Source organism: Trachurus trachurus, assembly GCF_905171665.1.
Source record: "Trachurus trachurus genome assembly, chromosome: 17".
NCBI lineage: Eukaryota > Metazoa > Chordata > Actinopteri > Carangiformes > Carangidae > Trachurus > Trachurus trachurus.
The window spans coordinates 21119860-21146004 of NC_139900.1; the positions used below are offsets into that span (position 1 = coordinate 21119860).

Consider the following 26145-nt stretch of genomic DNA (forward strand, 5'->3'; position numbering starts at 1 on the left):
CTCTTTATGCAACGGCATGACTGCTTTGAAACAGAGATGGGCAGTGTGCACTTTTACTCCCTTTTTGTACAATCCAGCATGTCAAAACTACTAAGACATGCAAAAGACTTAGGATTCTGCTCCGGGAAGCAGGAAGAGGAGGCTCTGATGGCAGGTTTTTCACCTCGCCTTCAAGTGTGGCTATTTAAGCTTTTGCCTTTAGGCATTGTCAGACTGCGACGACTTGTGACTGAGTTCACTTGAGGCATTCTTCTGCCCTAACAACATCATGCTGCTTCCACTTTTTCTTATGAGAGAAAACAGTCATTATTTGCACAGCACCAAGAGGTGCTTGTCAGGTCACTCTAAAACGTAAGTCACTTTAGGCATCTGAGTAAAAAAAAAAAAAGCAGTGCTGTCATTTTTTCTGGTGAAGACAGTGTCTAAATGAAATGAAACAACATGGAGAGTCAAAGCCTCATAGGCACAGACATGGGCACATCACGGGCACTGTGATACAGTTAAAACCCCTACAGCTGCTTTTGATACGACCTCTGCTCTCTTCTCTTTACACTACACAAATTCACTGGATAATAAAACACTATGCATGCATACTGTTGAGAAAATAACTGTGCCATCATAATAACATACTGAGCACTATAGTTTTGTACATGTAATCTTATAACTCTAAGGTTTAGAATGGCTAGATTTTAAAATGTGGTGTTTAAACCATCCAGAAAGGAGGATAAAGCCAGTTTTAAGAAAAAGTGCATGTTTTTAAAAGACTTAAAAGGATGAAGCTTCAAATGTAAGTTTGTAATATTTTGTATGCAACATATCAAATATATTGGCCAGGATTTGTGAAGCTTTTATTTGGGTGCTCCTGGTTTCAAAAATAAAAGTATTCATTCAAAAACATTCATTAATCTAACAGAAAATGTTGTGTGACTGATTGAAGGAGCACCTGTTCAGCTTGAATCGGTATAAGACACAATTCAGTTGGTATTCTGAATGATTAACAACTGCTTTACAAAAGCTCTGGGTCTTTGATAAAAAGGCCAAAAGATACAATTGTGTATACATAATTCTCAAATTGCATTTTATAAAGAAACATTCAATCATGGAGGACCACTGAACACTAAATCAGCTTTAGATTACAGAGAAAACGGGAAACATAGGGCCCTAGTTTCCGAGACCGAGCGAAGTCTAAGCGCAGCGCAGCACAGCTTCGCCACGCCAACGAGGCGTGTCCAGGTCCATTTTGCAAGTTTGGTGGGCAGCGCAGTCCCTGCTGTGTTAATTCAGGCTGAGTTTCCATTGCGCGTGACGCCTCCCCCTGCTGCGCGGCCACGCCTATCTCAGCGCAGCGCGATCTGCCAATCTGCCAATCTGAACTTGCGCTAGGCTGCGCTGGTCGAAACTTGCATTACACCGGCTGCGCTACCTTGCGCCACCTGCGCTGCGCCACCAAACTAGGGCCCATAATGTGGAGATAAAATAAGTTTGTGCCAATGATGATAGCATTCACAAGTTATGTTTTAATTACCTATACGCCTTTACTATTTGTGTCTCTGATTGGCTTTCTGATAGCATTGGCACAGAGGCTCATGAGTGTTGTAGTGTTTGGCTTACAAAATATGATTTAAAAATGAAAATAAAATAGGTGAAAAAACTATTAACCTTTAGGGCCCTAGTTTGTTGGCGCAGCGCAGGTGGCGCAAGGTAGCGCAGCCGGTCTAATGCAAGTTTCGACCAGCGCAGCCGAGCGCAAAGTCAGATTGGGAGATTTGTAGATCGCGCTGCGCTGAGATAGGCGTGGCCGCGCAGCAGGGGGAGGCGTCACAGATTCAGCTTGGTGCAGTGGAAGTTTTGTGCGAAAATGTCTCGCCGAGGTTGCGCTGAAAGCTCGCCACCTCCAACCAGGTCTAGTCTCAGCGCAGGGCGAAGCGCAGCAGGTGCAGTGGAAGTTTGGCTGACTGACCTGCACTGCACACACGTCACCAAGACCTCACAGGCAGATCTCCACAGTTCCAGACACATTTCAATGCAATAAATATCCACAATAACCACTATTTAATGCAACTAATGGAATCAACACGTGAATTTATATCTATTGTCCCGTCACATCTGACGTCAGATCAAAGCAGAGATCAAAGGCTGTGGCACGCGTAATGGAAACTCCACCTGAATTAACACAGCAGGGACGAACTGGCACTGAAAAGCAGCTGTGGATGTCCCAAAAGCAGGACTGAGGGTGGATGACTGCATGTCGCTGCCGTGTTGAGATACCACTCTGCCCTTGTGATGATCGCTTTATTTATTTATTTATTTACTTATTAATTCATTAGCGCCAGCGACCAGATCAGGCAGCCGTAATGAAAAACAAAACACAAATCTTCATCTCTCTTAGTCCACCACCACTGCCTCGGTATCAGATAGTCAGTATATAGCCTACTACAGTATACTCAGCATCTCTATCACAGAAAAAAAAGAGAAAAAAAGAGACGGACAGAGAGAGAGAGAGAGAGAGAGAGCGCGTCCTTTACGCTGATTTCATCCGTTACCTCTCATCATCTTGCACAGGGTTTGAATAAATGTGAGTTTCTTTATTAGTTTATTAGTTGTTGTTTCTTATATTGGGCAGGGGTTCTCAGTGTATCAGATCAAACCTGATTAAGGATATTTGTATTATTATTAGTAAACTCATTATTGGTCACTCTGAGCTCGGACCTCCGGGGAAACAGCTGTTTCCTCCGGGGAGAGGTTCGGCCTCTGGCGTCGCTGTTTCCTCCGTCCATGTCCAAGTATAAAATGACAAACTTGCAGCGCGCATCGCCCTCCGCGCAGTTAAAGGTGAGGAGAGGAGCTCATTTGATTGGTGAAGATCTGACTCGGCTGTGTCAAACCCACTCCACGCCTTTCTCTCCTCCTCCTGTCTCCCTCCCGCCCTGTCTCCTCCCTCTTCGCCGTTTGCGCCGGTGGGAGGGACGAGGGGAGGGTTTACGCTGGTCTAAGTCTGACTGCGCGGCCCACCAATCTTGCGAAAAGGACCGGTCCACGCCCCGTTGGCGTGGCGAAGCTGCGCTGCACTTAGACTTTGCGCGGTCTACGAGACTAGGGCCCATAGTGTTGTTAAATATTTCTTTGTTAAGTAACATTAAGTTGAATGATGAGAGCCTTTGTTATTGGAATATTGAATGTAACCAAATGGCCCCTCCTAATTCGCTGCTCGGTTCTGGATGTAAATGTGTCATATATGTTTCATATTTCCTTTCCATGTCTAAACCACCTTAAAATGTCCATCAGTAGCTGCATATTACCAAAGGAACATTATTTGCATTCTTGGTAAACACAGTTAGATGTATTGTTAAAGTGTCTTAAACCAACTGTAAATGTAATTAGTTACATTTTCCATAAAGACAATTAAATAAAACAAAACTCAATGGCGTGTCTGCACTGGGAGCATTAGACGAATGAAAATACCTTCCTGTAAATGCATTACCTTGCTGTTTAAGTCCTCAATCACTGCACTTATCCTCCCAATCTGCCTATCAGACAAATTTGAAAAGTGCATAGCTTATCCAACTCCTCTTGCAGGGATTTGTTGCTGTTTGGCAGTAGCACGGTGCTGATTCCCTTAAGCCTCAAAAGCGCTGCAGGAATTTATCTCCATTAAGAAACAGGATTAAAAGGCATGGTGGTTCAAGGGGTTTTCCACAGCAGGCTTGGTACCACTAGGTTCTTCTACAGTGGGGCGAACACAGCACTCTCACTCACTGTCCAGTTATTAAATGGTCTAAGATAAATGGTGATTACTTTGCCTTCAAAGACCCTTTTGTTAGTGTCAGTGAACGGCCATTATCTAGTGACTTGACTTCAGCATCATTTGGAGAAGAAATATGCTCTGTGCAGTTAGTCCCAGATAGCCCCACACTGGGCTTCTATTGGTTCAGCTTTAGTGCTTTTCACTGGAGATTCTAGTAAAGTTAATGGGATTGTTCAACATTTCGGCAAATTGGCCCATTCCCATAATCCCTATGGGAGTGGGTTTGTTACCTTTAATTGTTGGTGCAAGCTATTTTTAGAACGGCGGGACAGTGCCGCGAGCTGCTCAGAGCTACGCTATGGAGGCTAATGGGATTTCTTAGTTTCCCTCATCAAATTCGAGACTGCTTGCCGAAAAACTGCCCCTGACTGGAACGCGCATCAGCAGGTTTGCATGAATTTACCTCTAAAACAACTCTGTCTTGTAACGTTCTGTTATTATCTCATAGCGTGGTGAATGTGCAAGTCACAACTTGTCCATGAGAACGTTTTGGAGTTGTTCGATTGTGTATTTGACGAGTTTGATGAGGGAAACCAAGAAATCCCATTAGCCTCCATAGCGTAGCTCAGAGCAGCTCGCGGCTCGGCTCTGCTGTTCTAAAAATAGCTTGCACCAACAATTAAAGGTAACAAACCTACTCCTAAAACTATAGGGATGATTGCAATGGGCCAATTTGCCAAAATGTCGAACTATCCCTTTAAGTATGACATCCTGATCAATAGAGTCGTCCATTCTGAATAGATTAATCCATTTTTTGAATTTAGTAAAGGAGAAATGTTAAGGTTACATCCTTAGATACTTCTCTAAGCTTCCGCCAAGCAAAACGCCGGATCCACCCACGTGATCTTTTACCATTGAATCGTTGAACATTGTCAGTTGCATTGAATCGTTGAACATTGTTAGTTGCACAAAGACCTTTTATAACATGAATGTCTGACCTGAGGTTGAGTGGTTGAAAGTCTACCACTGAGCTCTACGCAGGTCTCTGCTATTGTCACCTGCCTGGGTCCTTACCTCTCTACAGCAGTCATTCAAAACCTTTTGAGTTGTACCACATACCACTTTGACCCGCAGCAAGCAACAGCACAGAAGCCTGCCAGTTAGAAAAGGATGCTGATATGAGTTATGATGGATATAGCTCCACACATCTGATGGTTTTATTCATCTACTGTTGCTTTTAGACTCTATTTAGCTATTTAACTGAAAATAAAGTTGGTGTGAAATGTAGCCAGGGAAACATTCTAAAAGTTCATATTTACTTCTTAACCTGAATGGATTGAATCATATTGCACTCCATATGTCACTCTCAACCTTTTAAAATGTTGTAAAGTGACTTCAAATTCCACATGGGAGCTAATTAGCTCTCCCATGAGTATCATATCAATGAATATAGAATAATTGAATAAACATGAATATCCTGTTCATTGCAGCAAATAAATCACCTCGAATAAAATTTAGAATGCACTTGCACTCTCCATGTAAGCCGTTTGCTAAGAACTGTTAATCAGGATTATTTCCTTATTATGCCACTTATGCCGAGTCATTAAAATAATCCCACCTTTCATGGCCACAGACTCATTCCAAACAAAACAGGAAGAGAAGTTTTAATCAGATCAAAACATTTTTTGAAGGATTTGGGGACCATTCACTTGGGGAGCGGTTTTATACAGAGGATTATCAATGAATTACCCAGGATTACAGACCAGATTTGTGGAAATCTCAAGTGATAACAATCCACAGACAAAGACTGTGGCGGCCTCATATTCTTAATGATTACCATCCTATGGACAAGCTGGAAAATGGCCCAGAGTTATCACTATTCCGGAATGTCGGAAGCCTATTATGGCAGTCAATAACCAGAGCTATCTGTGGTTGGCAAGCTACAGTGCAGCAACCCATCAATACAAATTCCTCTCAGTGCGCCTCATATCCACACATCCATTGATTGCTCCGAGTCCCAATGATTTAGACTCTTGCGCCACAGATGTGTTAAGAGATTCGATGTTTCATGTGCTCTTTGCATTACAGGTAATAAATCATTTGTCACAACGGCCCCTTGCAAGGTGACAAAATCAATATCAGTTTATCAAGGGAGCAAGACCAGGGACCATTCATTCCACATGTGGCCTCATTCTGTGCTGGTACCTCTGCACATGTATACCCGGTCAGGAGGTCTTTATAAGGCAGATACACTGAGGCAGTTATACATTAGATCGATACTCCACCACAGAGCTCAGCGCATTGTTAAAACAGTAGTTACAAGTTTAGGAATACAACAAATTAAAAACAGGTTACTGTCGGCAATCCAGACCTCCTGAGTCAGTTTGGCTCGAAGCTGCCAAAACTCAATTGACAGTGAGATCAATGAGTCAATCTTTTGCAATGGTCTATGCAAACTCTCTCCTTCCACTTGGTGTCTTTAATGTTTTCTCACCTTTCCCATGCAGTCACGTGATCGCCACACTCCTTTGTACACCACACGTCTTGCCAAACAACCTATTTTACTTACTTGCCAGAGCTGTCAAGTCGTTACTGCTGTAACAGGCATGCCTGGATTCAAAAGAATCCAAACATCCCATGGGAAATTCCTCTCTCCTTTATTTTTCAAATAAAGAAGAATATGTGTGGCATCCCCCAGGGAATTAAACAACACTAATCATTTCACACATTCAGCATGCCGATCTGTGTCTGTATGGGATGCAATCTGTCATTTTAGTTTTGTCCATCTTCCTTTGCCACATGCCCCACATATTTTTATAGACAAACTGAAAAGTTAGTAAGAGATGCCTCACACAATTTTTCAACTTTTTAATAATTATCACAATGTTATTTTTGAAGAGTTTCGACAACTTTTGAGTGCTCTGGCCAACGTCAGCCTCCTCCAAAGCAGAGTTTTATTTTAGACCTACAAAGAAATCAAAAGTGCCTGGGACAGAAAGGCCGCTGGCCGACTTAACCATGGCTGAACCCACTTAAAGACACTGGCAGAGCTGTCACCATGGTAACGCTCACCGCCTCTGGGAAATTTCAACCAGAGTCACCAACCGCCGCTTGGGTTTCAGCCAAGGTTCTCAGCTACAGTGCTACTCACTTTTTTTTTTTTTTTCAGATGGGGATCTCTTTATTCCAACACGGCCCCGTAACCAACGTAGGCTCGAGATATTCTTCCCACATTACAAGGAGTGATCAAACCCAGGCTGTGTGTGTGTGTGTGTGCGTGTTATCCTGTTTACCAGACTTCTGGCAACATTAACCCAGAAGGGAAAAGGGGGGAACAGCTGAATATCATTTATCTTGGACCTTTGGTCACGTAACTTGGCTCTTATCACTATGTGTGTGTATGTGCGTGGTGCATTTCCCAATATTTCCTGGCTTTCCTGATGTTGTTGTCAACTTGTTCTGCGCCATGGTAACCTAGGTCAGATCTCGGGTGTCCTGGGTTTCGCAATCCTAATGGCGCCCTACCAAGAACATGAGGTGATTTGCACTTTTATTCTCCTACAGTATTCCATGGGATAAGTGGTACGTGAGGAAAATAGGGGTTTTTATCGTCTGGGAACAGTGGATGTACAAAATTTCCTGGCAGTCCCATACATCACATCTGGACCAAGGTGGTGGGCCAATGTGTTGCAATACAATAAAAAAGCTTGAGACAGCTTTGTCTGCTTTGTTTGGCCTGTATGGTTTGGGATAACAGCCCAACCTTTTCATCAATCACCCTGGTTATGTTTGCCGTTATTTCCTGAATAGTTTGACGAAAAGCGGCGTCAAGGACAACCTCGGTGTTAGCTTGTGGCTGTTGCTGCTCTTCCTCCTCTGGGGGGGAGTCAGTCATGCTAGCAGTAGCTTCTAGCTTGCTCGTCTTGGTCGGATTTCGATTTTCTTTTAGTGGAATCTTGTCCCGGGGTCTCAGAAAGTACTCGTCAATATTCATGTTAAGATACACGACGTGGAAGTTGTTGCAAATATTGAGTTGGGCGGAGTTTTTTATGAAATATCAATACGGTGGTGCGGAGCTCAGAAAAAGTCAACCACTCTCTACGCCGCCATCTTGAATCCTCCTGTGCTACTCACTTAATGTGAGGTCTTTTACCCATGACTGAGTTGTTATTGAATAACCATATCTAATCTTTATCTCATTTGTAGATGTATCATTAGTATCATAGCTGTATCATAAAAAAGTGACAACATGTTCTCTCTCACGATTGCCAATTCATTACACAGTTCACTTGATGCTTATTATGCAATGTATTCACATATTTCTACTCAGTTGTGTCCTGTTGTGTTAGAGCCCTTACAGAAAAACCATTATGAATCATGTTGTTTTACACATGTCCTCTACATGGTAACACATGTACCATGTACATGCACCAGAACATGTTACCATGTAGAGGAGGAGTGAAACATGTTACCACATGGGTTTACAGGGGAATTCGCATGTGATTCACATAAAATTGGGCCAATACCACATGTTTCCCATGTGCAAATGAAATTATTTCCATGTGCAAATTGTTTCACATGTGAAAAATCACATTTGAATCACATGTGAAGTTCATGGTTTTCCTGTAAGGGAGATCCATTGAAACTCAAAATCATGGCTTCTGATATTAAGTTGATCAAATTAATCAATTAATTAATTCAATAAACTATAACTACTTGGGGAGAAATGGCCATTATAAAAAAGGAGATAATAAAAACAGGTAGTATTCACCCCACACTGTTTGTAAGTCTCCTGTCCACATCCATGTTCCCTCGCCTATAATCTGCTTCCTGTGGCTGTCAATGACCATGCCTTTACTATTGAAATTCGCTCGCTGCTTGTTGCTGGATGTGAGACTAGTTATTGACCACCGTCTCCTTTAAGGTCTGTTTGTTTCAGCCTGCCTGGGGCTTGTTCACTGTTGCCTTTACCAAACCTGTAACAAACACACAAATACCCACACAGTGTGTGAGCTATCTCACTTGCTAGAGTTATTTACCGGGAAAACATTCCACACTTTACCCTTTCTTTCAAAACTCTGCCATCAATATGCTCTAGAGCTCGAGACAACAAATAGATCCCCTCTCATCTGTAAGAACAGCTTAAAAAGAACAGGCAATGAAAATGCCTGATTTCATGTTCTAGTGGCCTTTTTTCCTCATATACCTTAGGAGGAAGGAGAGAAGTTCATAGGACCCCAGTGTGCATTTTTTGTTTAACGAAAGAGAAAACTTGAGAGCTTATTTGAAATTAAAATAATAGGAAAAAAAATGTATATTGGTAGAATACACTACCATCCACCTTTGGTTCATATCATTGTGTCATTACCTGATTTCATGTCTCTTTTTTCATTGAGTGAACTGGAAATCATGCCAGTCGTCATCATGAGGGACATCTCAACTGTCTTATTAAAAACTAAATAACCATACAACAACAAAAGACCCAGAGTTACATTTTGTTGTTATAGGTGACATCTAGTGGGCATGTTAGGAGGTTGTTGCTGTGGATGGTAGCTTCATGCAGGCAACAACCATAAGGCCAAATGACCCTATAGTATACGGTCATTGAGGTCAGAGCACTTGTTATATGATTCAGGAACTGAGATTGAAGAGACTGCTGGAGGGGGCTTTGAGTTTCCTGTTGGAAAGTCTTATATCAGACCAATGCTCTACTTTAGTAGCAAGCTGTTAGGGAGGATACGCTGAAGCTGATTGGTGGATCACTGCAGTTTTGTTCTATGACAAATGACAACATCAACTCGGGTGTGAATTGTCTGATCTCTGTAAATAAGAGAGAAGGTGTTGACCTGCTGTTTTTGAAAAGTGCCTTTGGATAATTTCTGTTGTGAATTGAAGCTATAGTACAAAAGACATAACAGATTTGTTGTAATTAATAACAGAAGCATTAAACTACCATGGGTTGTCATCAGAGAGGGTATCTATTCTTTTCCTTTTTGGCTAATTCCCCCTTTTGAACATGTGTCATTGACATTTTTACATTGAGAGGCAGAATAATCTTCTTTCAGATGTGAAAACATCACTTATGTATATACGTATGTATAGTATCACTTTCTGGCAGGTAGAAAATCTCTGTAGGTGCATCTCCACTGCAGAAACTTATTTGACACGAAACCGTTTGTGAATATTAAGGGATGTTATCTCCATTTCCTAGATTACCGCATAATGAATTCACAAAGAAAAGTAGACACAAATATTTGAGACTTTGTGCTTTCAGTGTCTGTGCAGTAGCCTTATAAAGGGAGCAGACAGATCCGTTCCTGCTATAAATACAAAGTGCAGGTTTAGTAATGAATGTGCAGATGCTTGTCAACCTGTTCATTCGAGAGGAAACAGGCAGAGATATTTCACATTCACTTTTATCACATCGGGTGACATCGGTACACTGCTGTGCTGGCAGTAGTTATTATTATTTGGACAGTACATCACATTATCTTTGCAGATACAAACTCCAAGTCACACAAAGCTGTTAACACCTGCAGCTGATCCAGCTGTGCGGTTGTCATCAGGAACATTTTCATGTGATGGGTCGAAGGGAAAGGATGTCTCATTTCTCTCAAAACAATTCAAACAACTCAATCCCTCTCATCTGACTTCTTTTTCTTGTATCTCATAGTGAGTGAATAGAGAAACATTTTAAAAATAATGAGAAGCAGCCATAGCTAAGATTCTTTCTGTGTTCTGACAGTCTCTTTACGCCATATTAGATCCCCAAATATAAACTTCAATGTGGATCCCTCTTTCCAGGATTTCATATTAACATGGAGATATTGTGCTTTATATTACTTTGTGTAATCATCCCTCTTCAGTTCATCCACCCAGCAGATTTAATTTGTGCAGGATGTCATTCAACTTATGAGTTGGAGACCCCTGAGGAAATATGATTTTTTTTTCTTATTTTATGTGAATAGAACTTTGATACAACGGTTAGATTTTTTTCCTTTGCTGGTCAGAGGAGGTTAATATAACAACTGGATAAAACGGACACTAAAATGTGGTTCTTCAGTCTTTCTTTAATTTAAAATGAATTTTCCCTTTTATTTAAAAAAGTAAGAAAAATTGCAATTTTAGAATTAGCAAAAGTTTGGGCACCCTTCCACAAAACCCTTCATCTCCATTTTTTTAACATTTACTTTCATTTAATACTATTTCTTTTTAGATTCTTCAGGCAGGTGGACAACTGTCAACAGAAGCTGATGGCAGGTCCAGAGCATGATAATTTTTCTTTTTCGGCAAGCAGTCTCTGCATTTCCCTCAAAAATAACTCTGTCTCGTTAGGTTCCATTATTATATCATAGCTTGGTGAATGTGCAGGTCACAACTTGTCCAGTTTTGGAGAAGAAATCCCATGAGCCTCCGTAGTGTAGCTCTGAGCAGCTCACGGCTCTGCTCCGCTGTTCTAAAAATAGCTTGCTCCGACAATTAAAGGTAACGAACCTATAGGGATTATGGCAATGGACCAATTTGCCAAAATGTTGAACTATCCCTTTAAGAGCCATGGCAACAGACTAACGATGTGGAAATGAAGAAGAGGCTATAAAAAGATATCAAAGCACTTCCACTTCAAATTTCCACTGTCTGAAATGTCATTAAGAAGAAGTCAAAACAAGATCTGGAAGTCTTAGAAAAGTTCAGATTGAACTTCACAGCCACTGGAGAGAAAAGACTGCGAAGACTCTCATGACTGCAAAAAAGCTGCAAGAAGGTTTGGCAGACACAGAGGTGACCGTGGTGGTGAAACAGGGTGTACATGTAAGATTCATCAGAAGAAAACCTTATCCGTGACCTCATCGCAAAAGTCTGATGTATGAAGTTTGGCTTGGTTTTGAAAAGAGCAACTGCAGAACATGAGGTTGGAAGTAATAATTCTCGGGGTCATGTGGCAGCCAGAAGCACAACCAAACCAAGAGAAGAATGGATTCCAAGAAATATCACAAATTCCAGATGCAAATTTAATGTAGGCTTTCATGTCAACACTGACAATCAACTAAAGCTTCTATAAGAAACACCATGCTGAGGTTTCTGGAATGACCCCCACAGTCCTCTGAACACAGCTGAAAATCTGTGGGTAGATCTTTAAAATTTGGTGTGTGTGTGTGTGTGTGTGTGTGTGTGTGTACAGCAGTCTCAGAATTTGAAATGAACTGCAGGAAGAGAGGTTTTCTGACTCAAGAGTAGAAAGTTCTCTGCACGCTGTGATGCCACCTTTTGCACATTCCACTGTTACTGTTTTTCTCAGTTTTTTGTTTTTTTTAAGTTCATGAATATAAAACGTGAAATAAAAGTCACAGCACATTAACATTTGGAGAAAAAAAGAAGAAGACAAATCTGATGTCTGTTAGAGTCTGTCTAGCTTCTTTTCACTTCACTTTTTCACAGTTGCTAAATATGATTTCTTAATGGTTCATCAAAACTTTGCAATCAACCACACTTTAAATACATTCACCAAGCATTTTTTTGTAACACTGCTTATAGTGGGTGTTCCCCTCTCAGAGCAGCCTCAGTGTCTTCATGTCATCAATTCCACCAGATGTCGAATCTTTCCTCTGAGACTCTGCTCCATGTTGACATGACCGCATCACATCATCTCTGCAGATCTGTCATCTGCTGCTCATTCATGCTGCCAGCCTCCTGTTGTACCACCTCCCAGAGGCTGTGCTGGGTTCAAGTCTGGAGGCTGGAGCAGTTCACTTAACTGAAACCAGTTTGGGATGAATTTGTGAAAGTGACATGAAGCATTATCTTGCTGGAAGCAGCCAATGGAAGATGGTGAATTGTGAACATAAAGACATGAATGTTCAGCAGCAACACTCGGGTACAGTACAGTACACTCTGACCATGATCGATTGGCGTTAAGGCCCGAAGTGAGCCAAGGGAAAAAAATCCCCCAGACCGTTACGCCACCAGCGGCAGCCTGCGCTGGTGACAGGTTGGCTTTATGGATTCATGCTGTTACTGGCAAAGACTCTACCATCTGCTGCCTCAGCAGAAATCCAGAATCATCAGACCGGGTTACAACTGTCCAGTTTTGGTGAGACTGTGCCCACTGGAGCCCTAGATTTCATGCTCTGCAGCTCACAGAGTGGAATTTAGGCAAATAAACAACATCAGAAACATGGGACACAGGAAAGAGGCTGTGGTGGTGGAGGGGGCAGTGGTGATGTAAGAGCATCAGTGAAAAGTTACATTACACACAAAAGGCTGATGTCAGTGCTTGCACTAGTGTGGAGTCAGCTAGTCAGCAGGTAGCCAAACAACACATGAATGAGTGAGTTCATCGTTTGAGCAGCTGATAACAATTCAGTGCTTTGCTTTAGCTAACTCCAAACCCCTTATGTATGAATACGTTGGGGTATATAGTAGCTTCACCAGGCTCATTCTCCATACATTAATGTAATAGAACCCTGTAACCCTATGTCATGTGTGTGCATATACATTCTCTGGATATATTATGACAAAAAACTATAGTAAAGTTTGTATGTACATAATATATATTCAAATATCTATCAAATGGTATAAGATGTTGCAACTAGGGCTGGGACTCGATTAAAAAAATTAATCGAATTAATTAGAGGCTTTGTAATTAATTAATCACATTTTAATCGCATATAAATATTTGACCTGAGAACAGTGAGAAGCATTTTTTTTTTCACATGGATTTTAGTATACCATTGAATGACTGAATACATAAGCTTAAGCATTCAAGGTGGTACTTAACCAAGACCAACAGACTAGGGATGCAAATTATTATTTGATACATACAGATTAAATGGTCTTTCCTTCCAATACACTATGATGATTACTGTAGTATTTAACTAGGCTACTTAAGTCACAGTAGCATAAACTGATTTGTTGAACTCAGCCTGATGTAAACATTAATAAAACTCAGTAACCAATCACACAGGCAGCTCCATGTTGTCCCTGTGTGATGTTCAGGGACAGGTCAGGACAGTCTGAAGACAGACAGCTCTGAGGGTGAAGTCCTATCATAATGAGATGAGATGCACCTGTGACAGTGACAGGTCATAGATATAGCGCTGCAGCTGAGCAATTAGCGCTATATAGCGCATTTAGCGTGCGCCCGTGTCTGTTTATCTATGTGCAGGCAGAGATCAGAGATGGTGTTTTAAATAACCATGCTAGCGTTTCACCAGCTCTCATCTCTGCCAGTCAGCCTCTCAAACTGCCGCCTCTCTCGCGTGCGGGCGCACCGCACGTAGACACACGTGAGAAAAAAAAAAAAAAGATTTTTTTTTATAAGTGCGATTAAAATGCGTTAATTTTTTTAACACGTTCATTTTTGTGTAATTAATTAATCATAATTAACGCGTTAAAGTCCCGGCCCTAGTTGCAACCATACATGTTAGATAAATATTTTCATTTTTACATTTTCATTATATACGTATATACAGGTTAATTAAAACTGCATATAAATAGTAACATTAATTAGTCTTATTTGTTTTCATTTTTAATTTAATATTAATTCTGACGTATCTCAGGTGGTCTCAGCCCATAGGAACCGGTGTAACGCACCATGAGACCGAGTTGAACACCCCCCAAGAGATCAAGTTTGCAAGTTTGTTTGCAAAAGTTGGCAAAACACTGCTGTCTTTGTAGCCAAGAGCCGACCGCGATCTCAAAAGCCACTCCTAGCCACAAATAATGAACAGCACCATACTTTATCAACAGTACAAATAGGGTCCCAAACACCTGCTAGCTTTGACTCATTTTGTATTTAGAGATATAATATGTGTATCATGGAGATCTGTAAGAGAAATGAAAGAAGAAAAAAATAATAATAATAAAAAACAGCTGTGACACATTTAGAGGAAAGTGGTATTTTATATGAGTTGCTTCAAGGAATTCTGTTGCAGTGATGTACAGTAACATTCATTCATCTAATTCTAAGCCTTAAGAGGAAAAAAATGTGTTAAAGGTAGCTGTTAAGTAGACTGGGATCCACACCACACACAAGCTTTATTAGTCAAATGAGCCACCTGGACTTGCTGATGAATACAGTAGGTCTAAATAATAAAATAAGCAGTTGCTGACCTGTCAGTGCTTAGAGGAAAGCAACTGCCTAGTTGCTGTTCTGAAGGTAGCGGTGCCTTGTTAAAATGCACTCCATCAAAGTTTCCTTTGAAGTAATAGCTGACAGAAAACATAATGTGAATTTGACTTGACAGGTCTCTGAAAAAAAAAATTGCTCGGGAAATATTGAACAAGACGGTGGGAGGAAGGAAGCAGGGTGAAGTGAGGCCTCACACCTCTTTTGTACATTCATCCAGCACAGCATTTTAATTAGCAAGTTGTCCATGGCCACAGTAAAAACTTCAGAATTTAGAGATCTTTTTTTTATTATCCATTTCTTAGTTTATCTACGACACCCATTGCTGTTTCTCTCATTTAATGTGAAGGTAATGTTACCTTCACTTTTTGAAGGCTCTTACATAATATATATTTGGGTGTTTGTCTTGCCTTTCGGCCCCCAAAATGCAAGAATTGACAAAAAAATCTGTAATTTGCAGGCTCCCTCCCTCCCACCAGGATTCAAATTTGCATAATACCATCCCTACCTGGGACCAGTAGAAGGAGTGGGGCGGGGCAAGCAGTGGTTCATTTGCATTTAAAGGGACAGGCACTGAAACCAGCCGTTCTGAACAGGGCTGTTTTGAGAGCTGTGATGTTTGATCTTTGGGGTATTTTGACCAAAGCATGTCACAGGCATGTCTTTAAGACACCTGGGAACTATTTTAATTTATGGAAAAGGGGTTGAATATGTCTCCTTTAACACTAGAACCGCCAACTGCCGTTCATTGGACGACTTTGATTTTCATTTGTGCATAACTTTATTTAAAAAATACATTGAAGTCCACCAGTCTGTGACTTTTCCTAAAATGATGTTGGGCAGCACCCCGTTTTGTTAAATACAATCAATATTACTCACACAAAAAAATATCGATCATGTTTTCTCATTTTTACCTATAACCGCCACGTTCGTTCATTGGACGACCAGAGAATTCACCGATTTGCGCCGGCATTATTGGGCTTATGCGCTCTCTCTCTCTCTCTATCTCTCTCCCTCTCCCTCTCTCTCTGTGTGTGTGTGTGTGTGTGTGTGTGTTTGTGTGTGTGCGTGCGTGCGTGCGTGCGTGTGTGTATGTGTGTCTCTGTGTGTACACGTGCGCAGGCTGCGCAGATGCACACTCATGTCCACACTTCACACACGCACGGTGCAGAAATTATTTTCCAGACTGGACAGACTAGTTGTAGAAGAGGTGTAGCCTACATTCAGGGGGGAAATATCAATATGATATCAAAAGAAAACGAAATTCGTTTTATAAAGCCAGTATTTAGGAGCAAACTAGTGTAAAAACAGAGTCGCTGTGCTCTTCATGTAAAGCGCCGACGTGAGCGCACGCGGGGGAGAAGGGGGGGGCGCAATCCTGCGTCGGTATGATGGGCAGCAGCTCCACCTGACATAGCCTATCAAACAAAGATCACTAAGGACTATGGATGTTGCCGTAAAAGAGAGAGGAAAAAAAAGAAAAAAAAAGGTTGTTTATATGGTGGAAACCCGGCTTTACCGGCGGGGGCGGGGTTCCTACGGTATGCCCCCCCCCCTGCCTTGCGGAGGCTGCGGGGTGCAGCCTACTTCACGGCCCAGAGTAGCTGTTAAAAGACTATGACAAATGTAACACCTATACATCACTAATTAACGCTTTATTACAGTTCGTCCAATGAACGACTCATGGCGGTTATAGGTATATAGTGTGCAACGGCGGTGCTAGTGTTAAAAAACAAACAAACAAAGGATCTCATTTGACTCTTCAAATATGAATCCAGTGCTTTCTGGATTGTATGGAAATGTAAACCTAAACCTGCAGTATTGCCTCATCTCCCTCAGAACAAGGATCCTTTTAAAGAGGTTTCTGGTTGTCTGCCATTTCATCACTGTTCTTGTCATTCCCAGTGCCACAGTAAATAATCAAGTGGGAGTGCTCTGCAGTCTCTCTGTTGCTGTGTAATTCATACAAGATAAAACTTTAAAAACTCCCCCTGTGAAAACAGAGAATTGATTGTGCAGTAAAGAATTTACTTACTGTGGCTGAATGTTGAATGAGGTGAAAGAGAGCAATACACTCTTATACAACAATACAGTACCACAACACAACCACAAGAAATCACATAATGCTTATAATTGTTGTTTTTATTCTGATACCTAATGCAAGTTTTATTCTTGTAGTCTTAAAAATGGCATGGTCCCTCACTGCTGATTTACTGCAGTTATTATTGGATGGATTATGGACTTCTGTGCATATGATCTTTAGAGGATTATTCTCACTATTTCACCATTTTCTGCCACACTTTAAACCTGTAAACTCCACATACTGAGATTCAGCACCAGCTGCACTCCTGCCAGGCTGCAGCTGGTCAACAATGCATAATGCAGTTTGAAACTGAGGGGGTTGCCAAATCATAGCCAAGTATCCCCCTGCCCCTGTCCTTTACTCCCTGTTCTAATCACCATAATTTTGCAGAAAACACACAAATCTGGTAACTCAAAGTAGCTGCATGATCTTACCAGCAGCTCAGAGGGGAGTTAAAATAGCAAAATCAGTTGAGATGAGTACATATATTAGATCAGCACCACCTCATCATGTCTCTACCGGCCATACACAGAGCAGCTGCATCTCTGTGTACATGTTCCTACACTATTTGTCCCTAGTGAGCTTGTTTGCCTCTCTGGTGTGTGGGAGGAGGATTGACCCGACCTTAACCATGCAACTGTACTGTGTGTTCTATATGCATCGAGTCTTTTGATGCATGATTTTGACATAGGCAGCTCAGGTTTTATTTATTAGTTTATTTTATTTGTATAGGTGAAGGAGTGTATGGCTCCGTTCCAAATTCTCCCACAATTCAAACCGCCAAATCAAATAATCCTCCAGGGACTGTCTTGGCATGGCAATTCTCTATTGCTCCACCATGACTCCCGTCACATCTCTTCCAAGTATAGTGCATCGGTGGCTAATAACAAGTCAGAGCCCCCTCGTGTGTTTGGCCCTCTGATCTTTTCCCACATGTTCCAACATAGCCAACTGAACAGACCCACAACACACTGCTGATGTATTATCTATTCCATCCTGGCTTCCTCTGATTAGATTTAACACAAGTGCAGCACAGCCGGGCAGAAGCCAACAGTGTGTTCTATTATCAATAATCAGATGACTTGCTGAACAAATCAAGTGCGTGTTTAGTCTATAAAATGAGAAAATGTCAGTCACAGTTTCGCAAACCCATACAGAGCTGTTTGTTTAGTCTGACCTGAGGTTATTGGATTTACAGGTGTATAAGAGAAAAGCAGTGTATATTCAGATGCCGATGACTTGCCTGCTGCCAGGTTAGTTGAGAAAATACTTGTTGTGTAATACTTTATGTTTAAAGGAGATATGTTATCCTCCCTTTCCACAAATTAAAATAGTTCCCAGGTGTCTTAAAGACATGTCTGTGACATGCTTTGGTCAAAATACCCCAAGGATCAAACATCACAGCTCTTTTCATCCTCTCAAAACAGCCCTGTTCAGAACGGCTGGTTTCAGTGCCTGTCCCTTTAAATGCAAATGAACCACTGCTTGCCCCGCTCCATTCCTTCTACCAGTCCCAGGTAGGGGTGGTATTATGCAAATTCAAAACCTACATCACTGGAAGACAACTGTATTTCAACCTAGGAAACCTGAACATTACAGATTTGTTTGTCAATTCTCACAATTTGGGGCCGGAAGGCAAGACAAACACCCAACTATATGTTAAAGAGCCTTCAAAACTGATATTTCCATAATATGTCCCCTTTAAAGACCCCATCAATGAAAATCAGTTGTTGTAATGTTACCATGTCTATATGATGTGATTGAACTGCAGTGAACTAATTACAGTCTCATACATATTCACACAGCCAGGGTCTCATATGTCCCAAATAGACACAAAACAAGCAAGATAAACACCCAAATATATGTTAAAGCAGAAGTAAGCGATCCGGTCGTTTTGGCTAACTTCTTGTCAGCCGATGGAGTTAGCAGTCCCCGCCCTCGTCATGGATCTATTGGTCCTCGTCCCTACGTCACCACATTCACACGCATCCCTTGGCTGCACACACGGCCCTTCATGCCGTTCTCTCTCCTCATTGGATAAAGGTTGTAGGATACAAGGAAAGTTTTCTCCTCGGCTTACAGCAGAGCAGAGTGACTGACAGACCCGTGTTTCAGACCAAACACTCTATATAAGTGATTGCTGCCGGAAGATATAACTATTTAAGACTTATATTAACACAAACATTCCACTTACTTCTGCTTTTTTGAGCCTTCAAAAAGTGATATTTCTATAATATGTCCCCTTTAATAGATTATCAGTTATTGTCTAATAATCTATCCATCAACCTGTTGATTTGATAATCATGTCTCTTGTGCACTTTGTTTCAACAGTGTCTTCATGCTGTTATTTCGGCTGATAATATGAGAATTTTACATGAAACAGCTGCTGCTGTGCATCTTTACACACTAAGCTCAGTGCCCACACATGCTGCACTAATGGGAACAGAAATTTGTCAGTTTGCATTCCGTGGCACAGATGTTATCGGGTCTGTTTACCTGTCCCATCTGGAATTAGTGTTAATGCGGCAGCTTCTCGCTGCTTAGGTGGCTCCAGGAAAGTGTTCCTAAATGAAGCAAAAAAAAAAAAAAAAGCATAAATGCTCATATTTGTCATCTAAAAAACACTTCCTCCTCCTCTTCCTCCACACAGTGCCCTCCAGGGTTGAGCCCCATGAAGGATGGGACCGGGTGCTACGACCACCACATCGGCATCGACTGCTCCGACGGTTTCAATGGAGGATGTGAGCAGCTGTGTCTCCAGCAGCTGGCCCCTCTGGAGGATGACCCCACACTCTACAACATCCAGATGTTCTGTGGGTAAGGAAGAACAGACGCACCGCAATAATTCATAATTATTTGATTTCATAACCCTCTTGTACTCTGGTCCATTCATCATTCATGTACTTCCATTCATGAGAATCCATCTTCATATAAGTGGTTAGTGTGTATGGGTGTCAGCAGAAGAAGAAAGAAAGTGAGCTTACAAAACACTTGATAAGTCACTTAAAGAAGTGTTGTGTACATTCATCTTCTTTTGAAGGGAAACGTGTCTCTGTAACTACAGCAGCTGACATAAAAGTGGAACTAGTGCCCTGCTTCTGTTTGGTTTCCAGAACACGGACCACTGTAAATTGACTGGATGAGGGTCTGTGAAGCTATGAGCCCATCCAAAAGTAGATATGATTATTACCATGATTCAAAAACTAACCAGCTCTGCCAACAAATCCATCTGTCTATTGTGGACCGTTCAGGAAAGAATCTTTTAATAAATGATCTGTGTAATTGTTGTATCCACTCATCAAAGTGTTTATTAGCAGCACCTGTGCACCTGCTTATTCATGCGTATGGCAACAGTGCGATACATAAAGTCCTGCAGATACTCAAAACAAAGTTTGAATATAGATTTTTGGAGCGGCTCGCTGGCAAGAGTATTTCTAAGACTGCTCGTCTTTTCTTTGGATTTTGACACAAAAGTCTCCACAATTTGTTCAGAGGTCAGAGAGAAGAGACAGACTGGTCGGAGCTGACAGAATGGCTACAGGAATTGGCATAACCAGTCTTTACAAATGAGCAGAGAAGCTTCAGAGTACATGAAACCTTGAGGCAGACAATCACAAAAGTTCACAAAAACTGTAAAGATAAAGGTACAAAAACACTAAATAAAAGCAGACAGTAACAGCAAATGGACTCTCTGGGGGAAGTGGTGGAGAGATACACAATTAAGATGGTGGAGGCCATCCTGAACAACACGGATCATCCAATTCATGACACCATGATGGACCAAAGAAGTAACAGTGGTGGACGGCTCCTCTGTCTTCGTTGCAGGACAGAGAGATACAGAAGATCTTTTATACCCTCTGACATCAGACTTTTTAATTCTTCTGCAAATGGTCGATGAGCTGACAGACAAATGAATTTCCCTTTGGGCATTAATAAAGTAATTCATATCCATATTTGTATTGGTAACTGAAAACATATCTATAGAATAGAACAGAATAAATCCATCCACCTAGGATGGAAAATTGCCTTTGGCTCAACAAACAAAATAAAACATCACGGATTACATTGAAGAACAAAATCTAAAAACCACAACAACTGTACATTGGGTTAAAATAGTTAAAATAACAGTGGGGATTAAAGTAGGAAATAAGAAAAGGAAGTAGAGCAGCAAGGTTAAATAAATAGAATTACATCTTCATTCCTAACTTGACCCTGCACTGTTTGGAGCACATGTCGTTTGTTATTTGCTGTGAATAGTTTGTCATTGACCTCAAAAAAATTCTCATCAACAGTCTTGGGCAAAGCGCCATTTGCAGAGATGCTGTCATCAAAACCCTCCATTGTCAAACAATATGCACTAAAGCTCTTTTCTAAAGGCTGCCCTCTCATGTCACTGTGACAGTAAGTTATGAAAAGCATCCAGAATCTTACGTCTGCATGCACATTGTTGAAAAACACTGGAAAAAACAGATTAAATCAGATTTTACCACTAGTGTGGAGATCCATAGACTGAGGTAGATTTTCTCTTTATTCACTAAATTCTGTTCAATTAAAAAAAACAAAAGTTCAAGTTTAAGTACATAAACTGAGAAGATGTAGAGATCATGTTGTTGGTTTAAAAATACGTAATGACCCTTTACAGCTGTCGGTGTCTGAGGGTTGATTAGTTTTTTATGCAGTAGCTGTTGCTGAGGGGTTTTTTTTGCCATGTGATGACAGACAAATAATACGTCTTCAAAAGCAGAATTAAAGTTTATTTTCTTAGCGCCTGAATATGTTATGTGTAGAAAACCTTGAAAATCCTGAGCGCAATAATGAATAAGATGTTTTGGACTGAAGACTGACAATAAGGAGCACTGGCTAAAAGTTTCAAAATGCCATCTCTTGTGCAGAAATGTCAGTGGGAAGTCTGTTAGACCTTGTTTATGTACATGCATGTTTGCAGTGGAAAAAGCATTTCAACCAGTGCTCCAAGTTCCTTCTTCAAGTTCGAATCTGAAAAATGCCATTTATATATACACACACACAGTACAAACATACAGGGATAAATACAGGGTTAAAGGGATAGTTCAACAATTTGGCAAATTGGCCCATTGCCATAATCCCTATAGTTTTAGGAGTAGGTTCGTTACCTTAAATTGTCGGTGCAAGCTATTTTCAGAACGGCGGAGCAGAGCCGTGAGCTGCTCAGAGCTATGCTACGGAATCTAATGTGATTTCTTGGTTTCTCAAATCAAACTCATCAAATACACAATCCAACAACTCCAAAACGCTCTGGTGGACAAGTTGTGACCTGCATATTCACCACGCTATGAGATAATAACAGAACGTTACGACACAGAGTTGTTTTCAAGGCAAATGCAGAGACTGCTTGCTGAACAACTGCTCCCGACGGGAATATGCATCAGCGGTTTTGCATGAATTTACCTTGAAAAAAACATCGTCTTGTAACATTCCGTTATTACCATGGGCCCTAATTTCTTGGCGCAACTCAGGGTGGCGCAGCGAAGCGAGCCCTGACGCAGCTGGCGAAGTGGTATTTTCGTCCAGTGCAACAAGGTGCGCAGCGGATTCGGTAAATTGGCAGACTGCTGTGCGCTGAGATGGGAGTGGTCGCGCAGCAGGGGGAGGTGTCGACAGATTCGCCGTGGCGCAGTGACAATTTGTTGCCGATAGACCGCGCGGAGAGTGCGCCGAAAGCTCGCCAGCTCCAACCTGGTCTAATGTCAGCGCAAGGCGAAGCGCAGCCAGCGCAGTGGCAATTTGACTGCCCAGCGCGCAGTGCAGACACGTCACCAAGACCCCACAGGCAGATTTCCACACTTCCAGGCACATTTAAATGCAATTAACAATAATAATAATAATAATAATAATCACAATAACCCCTATTTATTATATCTGAATCAGCACATACACCTATATCTATATAGATTGTCCCGTCACACTGATGGCAGACCAAAGGCTTGCGTAATGGAAACTCAGCCTGACTGAATTAACACAGATGAAACCAGGGAGGGACTGAGACAGCCGTGGATGTCCCAAGAGCAGGTGTTGACACTACACACTGTGCCGTTGCAGATGATCAGCTATTTATTTATTTATTTACTTATTGATTTATTAGGGGCCAGCGCCGCATCGTCACGCGACCATAACAAATAAAACTGAAATGCCTCCGTTACGCACAGCTGTTTGTTTATGCTGTGATCTGTGCACACGTGTTTAAATATAGGTTAGATAGATAGATAGACCTGCTCCCTCCTCCTCCCTCCTCCCTCCTCCCTCCCAGACTACTTTTGCATCATCAGCCCGTGAGGTCTGTTCGCGCGACCGGACACTGCCAGCTTGGACCGGACCAGAACATCAGTTTCCTCCCGTCTCACTTGCTCTGACAGATTGAGAGCTGTTGCCCTGTAAAAAAAAACAAAAAACAAAACACACACACCCCTTTTCCATTAATAAAGACACTCATATTTAGTAACCTATATTTAAACACGTGTGCACAGATCACAATATAAACAAACAGCTGTGCGTAACGGATGCATCACGGAGCGTCTCTCTTTTTCTTTTTTCTTTAGAATTTACCTGAGATGGATATGTTAATATCTGCTCACTATGATGCCAGGCTGATTGTGGTTTGCTGTGAGAGATGATAGTTTATTTGTTTTCAGTTTTATTTGTTATGGTCGCGTGACGATGCGGCTCAATAAATCAATAAGTAAATACATAAATATAGCAGATAATCGTGTAGTGTCAACACAGCAGTAATCCATCCTCATCTTTCATCTGTGCAGCCTTTGATGTGTCATCAGTGTGACGGGACAATCGATATAGATGTTCTGAATGTCTATGCTGCAATCTGTAGGTGCTGATTCAAATCTTCTCTTCCACGGTGAAATCAAACGTCCGCCTTGCGCGCGCGGCGGATTTAAAGGCGAGGAGAGGAGCTCATTTGATTGGTGAAGATCTGACTCGGCTGTGTCAAACCCACTCCACGCCTTCTCTCCTCCCTCTATGCCATTTGCGCCGGTGGGAGGGAAGTAGGCGGGATGCGCTCCGCTGCGTCTCGAAGGAAAATTGCAATCTACTCCTGACCACTCCCCGTTGGCGAAGCGAAGGCGAGGCGCAGGCCTGATCTGCTCCGCCTGCACCTAGTTCACGAAAGTAGAGCCCCATTAATTAAAGGTGCAAGCTAACGTTTGATTATTATCTCATAGCGTGGTGAATGTGCAGGTCACAACTTGTCCACCAGAGCGTTTTGGAGTTGTTGGATTGTGTATTTGATGAGTTTGATGAGGGAAACCAAGAAATTCCATTAGCCTCCGTAGCGTAGCTCTGAGCTGCTCCGCCGTTCTAAAAATAGCTTGCACCAATTTTAAATTACCAATCAAAGGTAACGAACCTACTCCTAAAACTCTAGGGATTATGGCAATGGGCCAATTTGCCAAAATGGCGAACTATCCCTTTAATGTTTTAGTTCCACCTGGGCTTTTTAGGCTCTGCTACAAAAGGAGTCGATGCCTGGATCTTGAACCTGAAGCAGCTAAATGTAACTCAGGTGGTGTCATTAATTGTGTATCATTGACACCCTCTACAAAGTGACAGGGTGAATAGCTCATATGGAAAGGGCCTTTGACTACAGGTTATGGGTATAATAGGTTCACAGAGAGCTGCCTCAAAGCCCCTCATTTAAAGCTATTACACAGCCATGGTTCAGCCCCACAGGTGTTTCCACTTGAGCTGGCTGATTGGAGCTGTTCTTGTGCTAACAGAGGTGCCTACCTTCAGTCTCGTCTCAGCAGAGCTCCAATCAGCCTGCAGAACTGCAAATATACAGCTTTAATCTAAAGGGAGCCCGGAGGTAAGAGCTAGTTTTCTGCTGCTGACTACCCATGCAGTGGCGTTATCACCTGTATAAGTGACTGTGCACTGTATGTGTGGAAGCCTGCCAACGTCAACTTTATTTAAGTTCTACAAGAGGGGGATAAATAGTTGTGGTTATCTCCACTGCTGCTCCAACAGCAAGCAGCTGTTTGGTGCTGTCATCTATACATTAAACATAATACCGCAGGCGCGGTATATTCCATGTCAAATTAGCATAACCAGGTGATACGAACTGCTGTTTAATTTAATTCTCGACAACAGCATTTTGTTGTTGTCACTTTCCATAGTGCAGATGTGGCTAAATCCTCCTCTCCTCCCACCGGAGACTGGCATCAGCTTTGCGACATTTGGCATCCAGGAGAGAGCTTCTCTCCGTGTAAATCCCTGACAGATTATCTGTCGCTCTTTAACCCCCACACCCAATCTCCTATTTTTCACTTTCCACCTCATCTGCTTGTGGTTTATTTCAGAGTACATATATTATACTCCAAGATGTCAAAACATCATCAATGTGAAAGACTCTTGAGAGGATGCTCAGTGTTTGAATTCAAGCTTCTTTTTTGAAGGTGGAGGATTTAGTGCTAGCTGAGTACTATTGGTTTTGTGTTGAAGTGTGATGTCTAAATTCTGCATTATATCTTGAACCCTCCAAAAAAACAAAAACAAAAAACGTTTACCCCATATCTTACAATAACATTTAGTGAGATACTGTAAATCAACTAGTATTTTGTTGTCCATGGGCGTCACATATGGTAAAGTCTAGTGTTACTACAGTAAATTATACAAGAGAACAAGCACCAGTGTTGATGTTACCATTCATGCTGAAGTTATTTTCTCAAATTGAAACTATATTTGTGGTTCGCATAGTTTGAGCTGAGCATCATCACAAATGCATCTATTCTCCTACACAAATGAGATCAAATAGAATAATGCAGCTGTGTTTTGTTGATATCAAGCTGTCACTCAGAGGAACATCAACTTCTACACAAACTTATCTAATTTTCTACTCTAAAAAATATAGCCCAGTTTTAATAGAATATCATGTTTGGCTGCGGCTCAGAAGCAGATCTTAAGCAAATTGGTAAGTCGGTGATTTGATTCTTGACTCCTCCAGTCAAGATGCTGAAGTAGCAAGACACTGAACCCTAAATTGCTCCTGTGTGTAATGGAGAAGTGGTGTATGAAAGAAGTGGCTTGTGGTGTAAAGTGCGACCCATTAACATATCAGTGGTACACTAACGACACTCCCAATTATTCCAATTGAATAATTCATGTGATTAAAAACGGTTGCCTGGTAATTTTAGCAAGTGA

At 41.6% G+C, this 26145-nt stretch overlaps 1 protein-coding gene across 1 annotated transcript in view; it reads left to right on the forward strand.

Moving 5' to 3' along the window:
• astn1 (astrotactin 1) overlaps positions 1 to 26145 on the forward strand; it is a gene marked incomplete at both ends in the record, with an annotated part of 556709 nt that overhangs the window by 245213 nt on the left and 285351 nt on the right. Inside the window, one exon of the mRNA XM_083991516.1 lies at positions 19604 to 19770. Coding sequence (XP_083847642.1) covers positions 19604 to 19770 — 167 coding nt within the window. The remainder of the gene's footprint in view (positions 1 to 19603; positions 19771 to 26145) is intronic.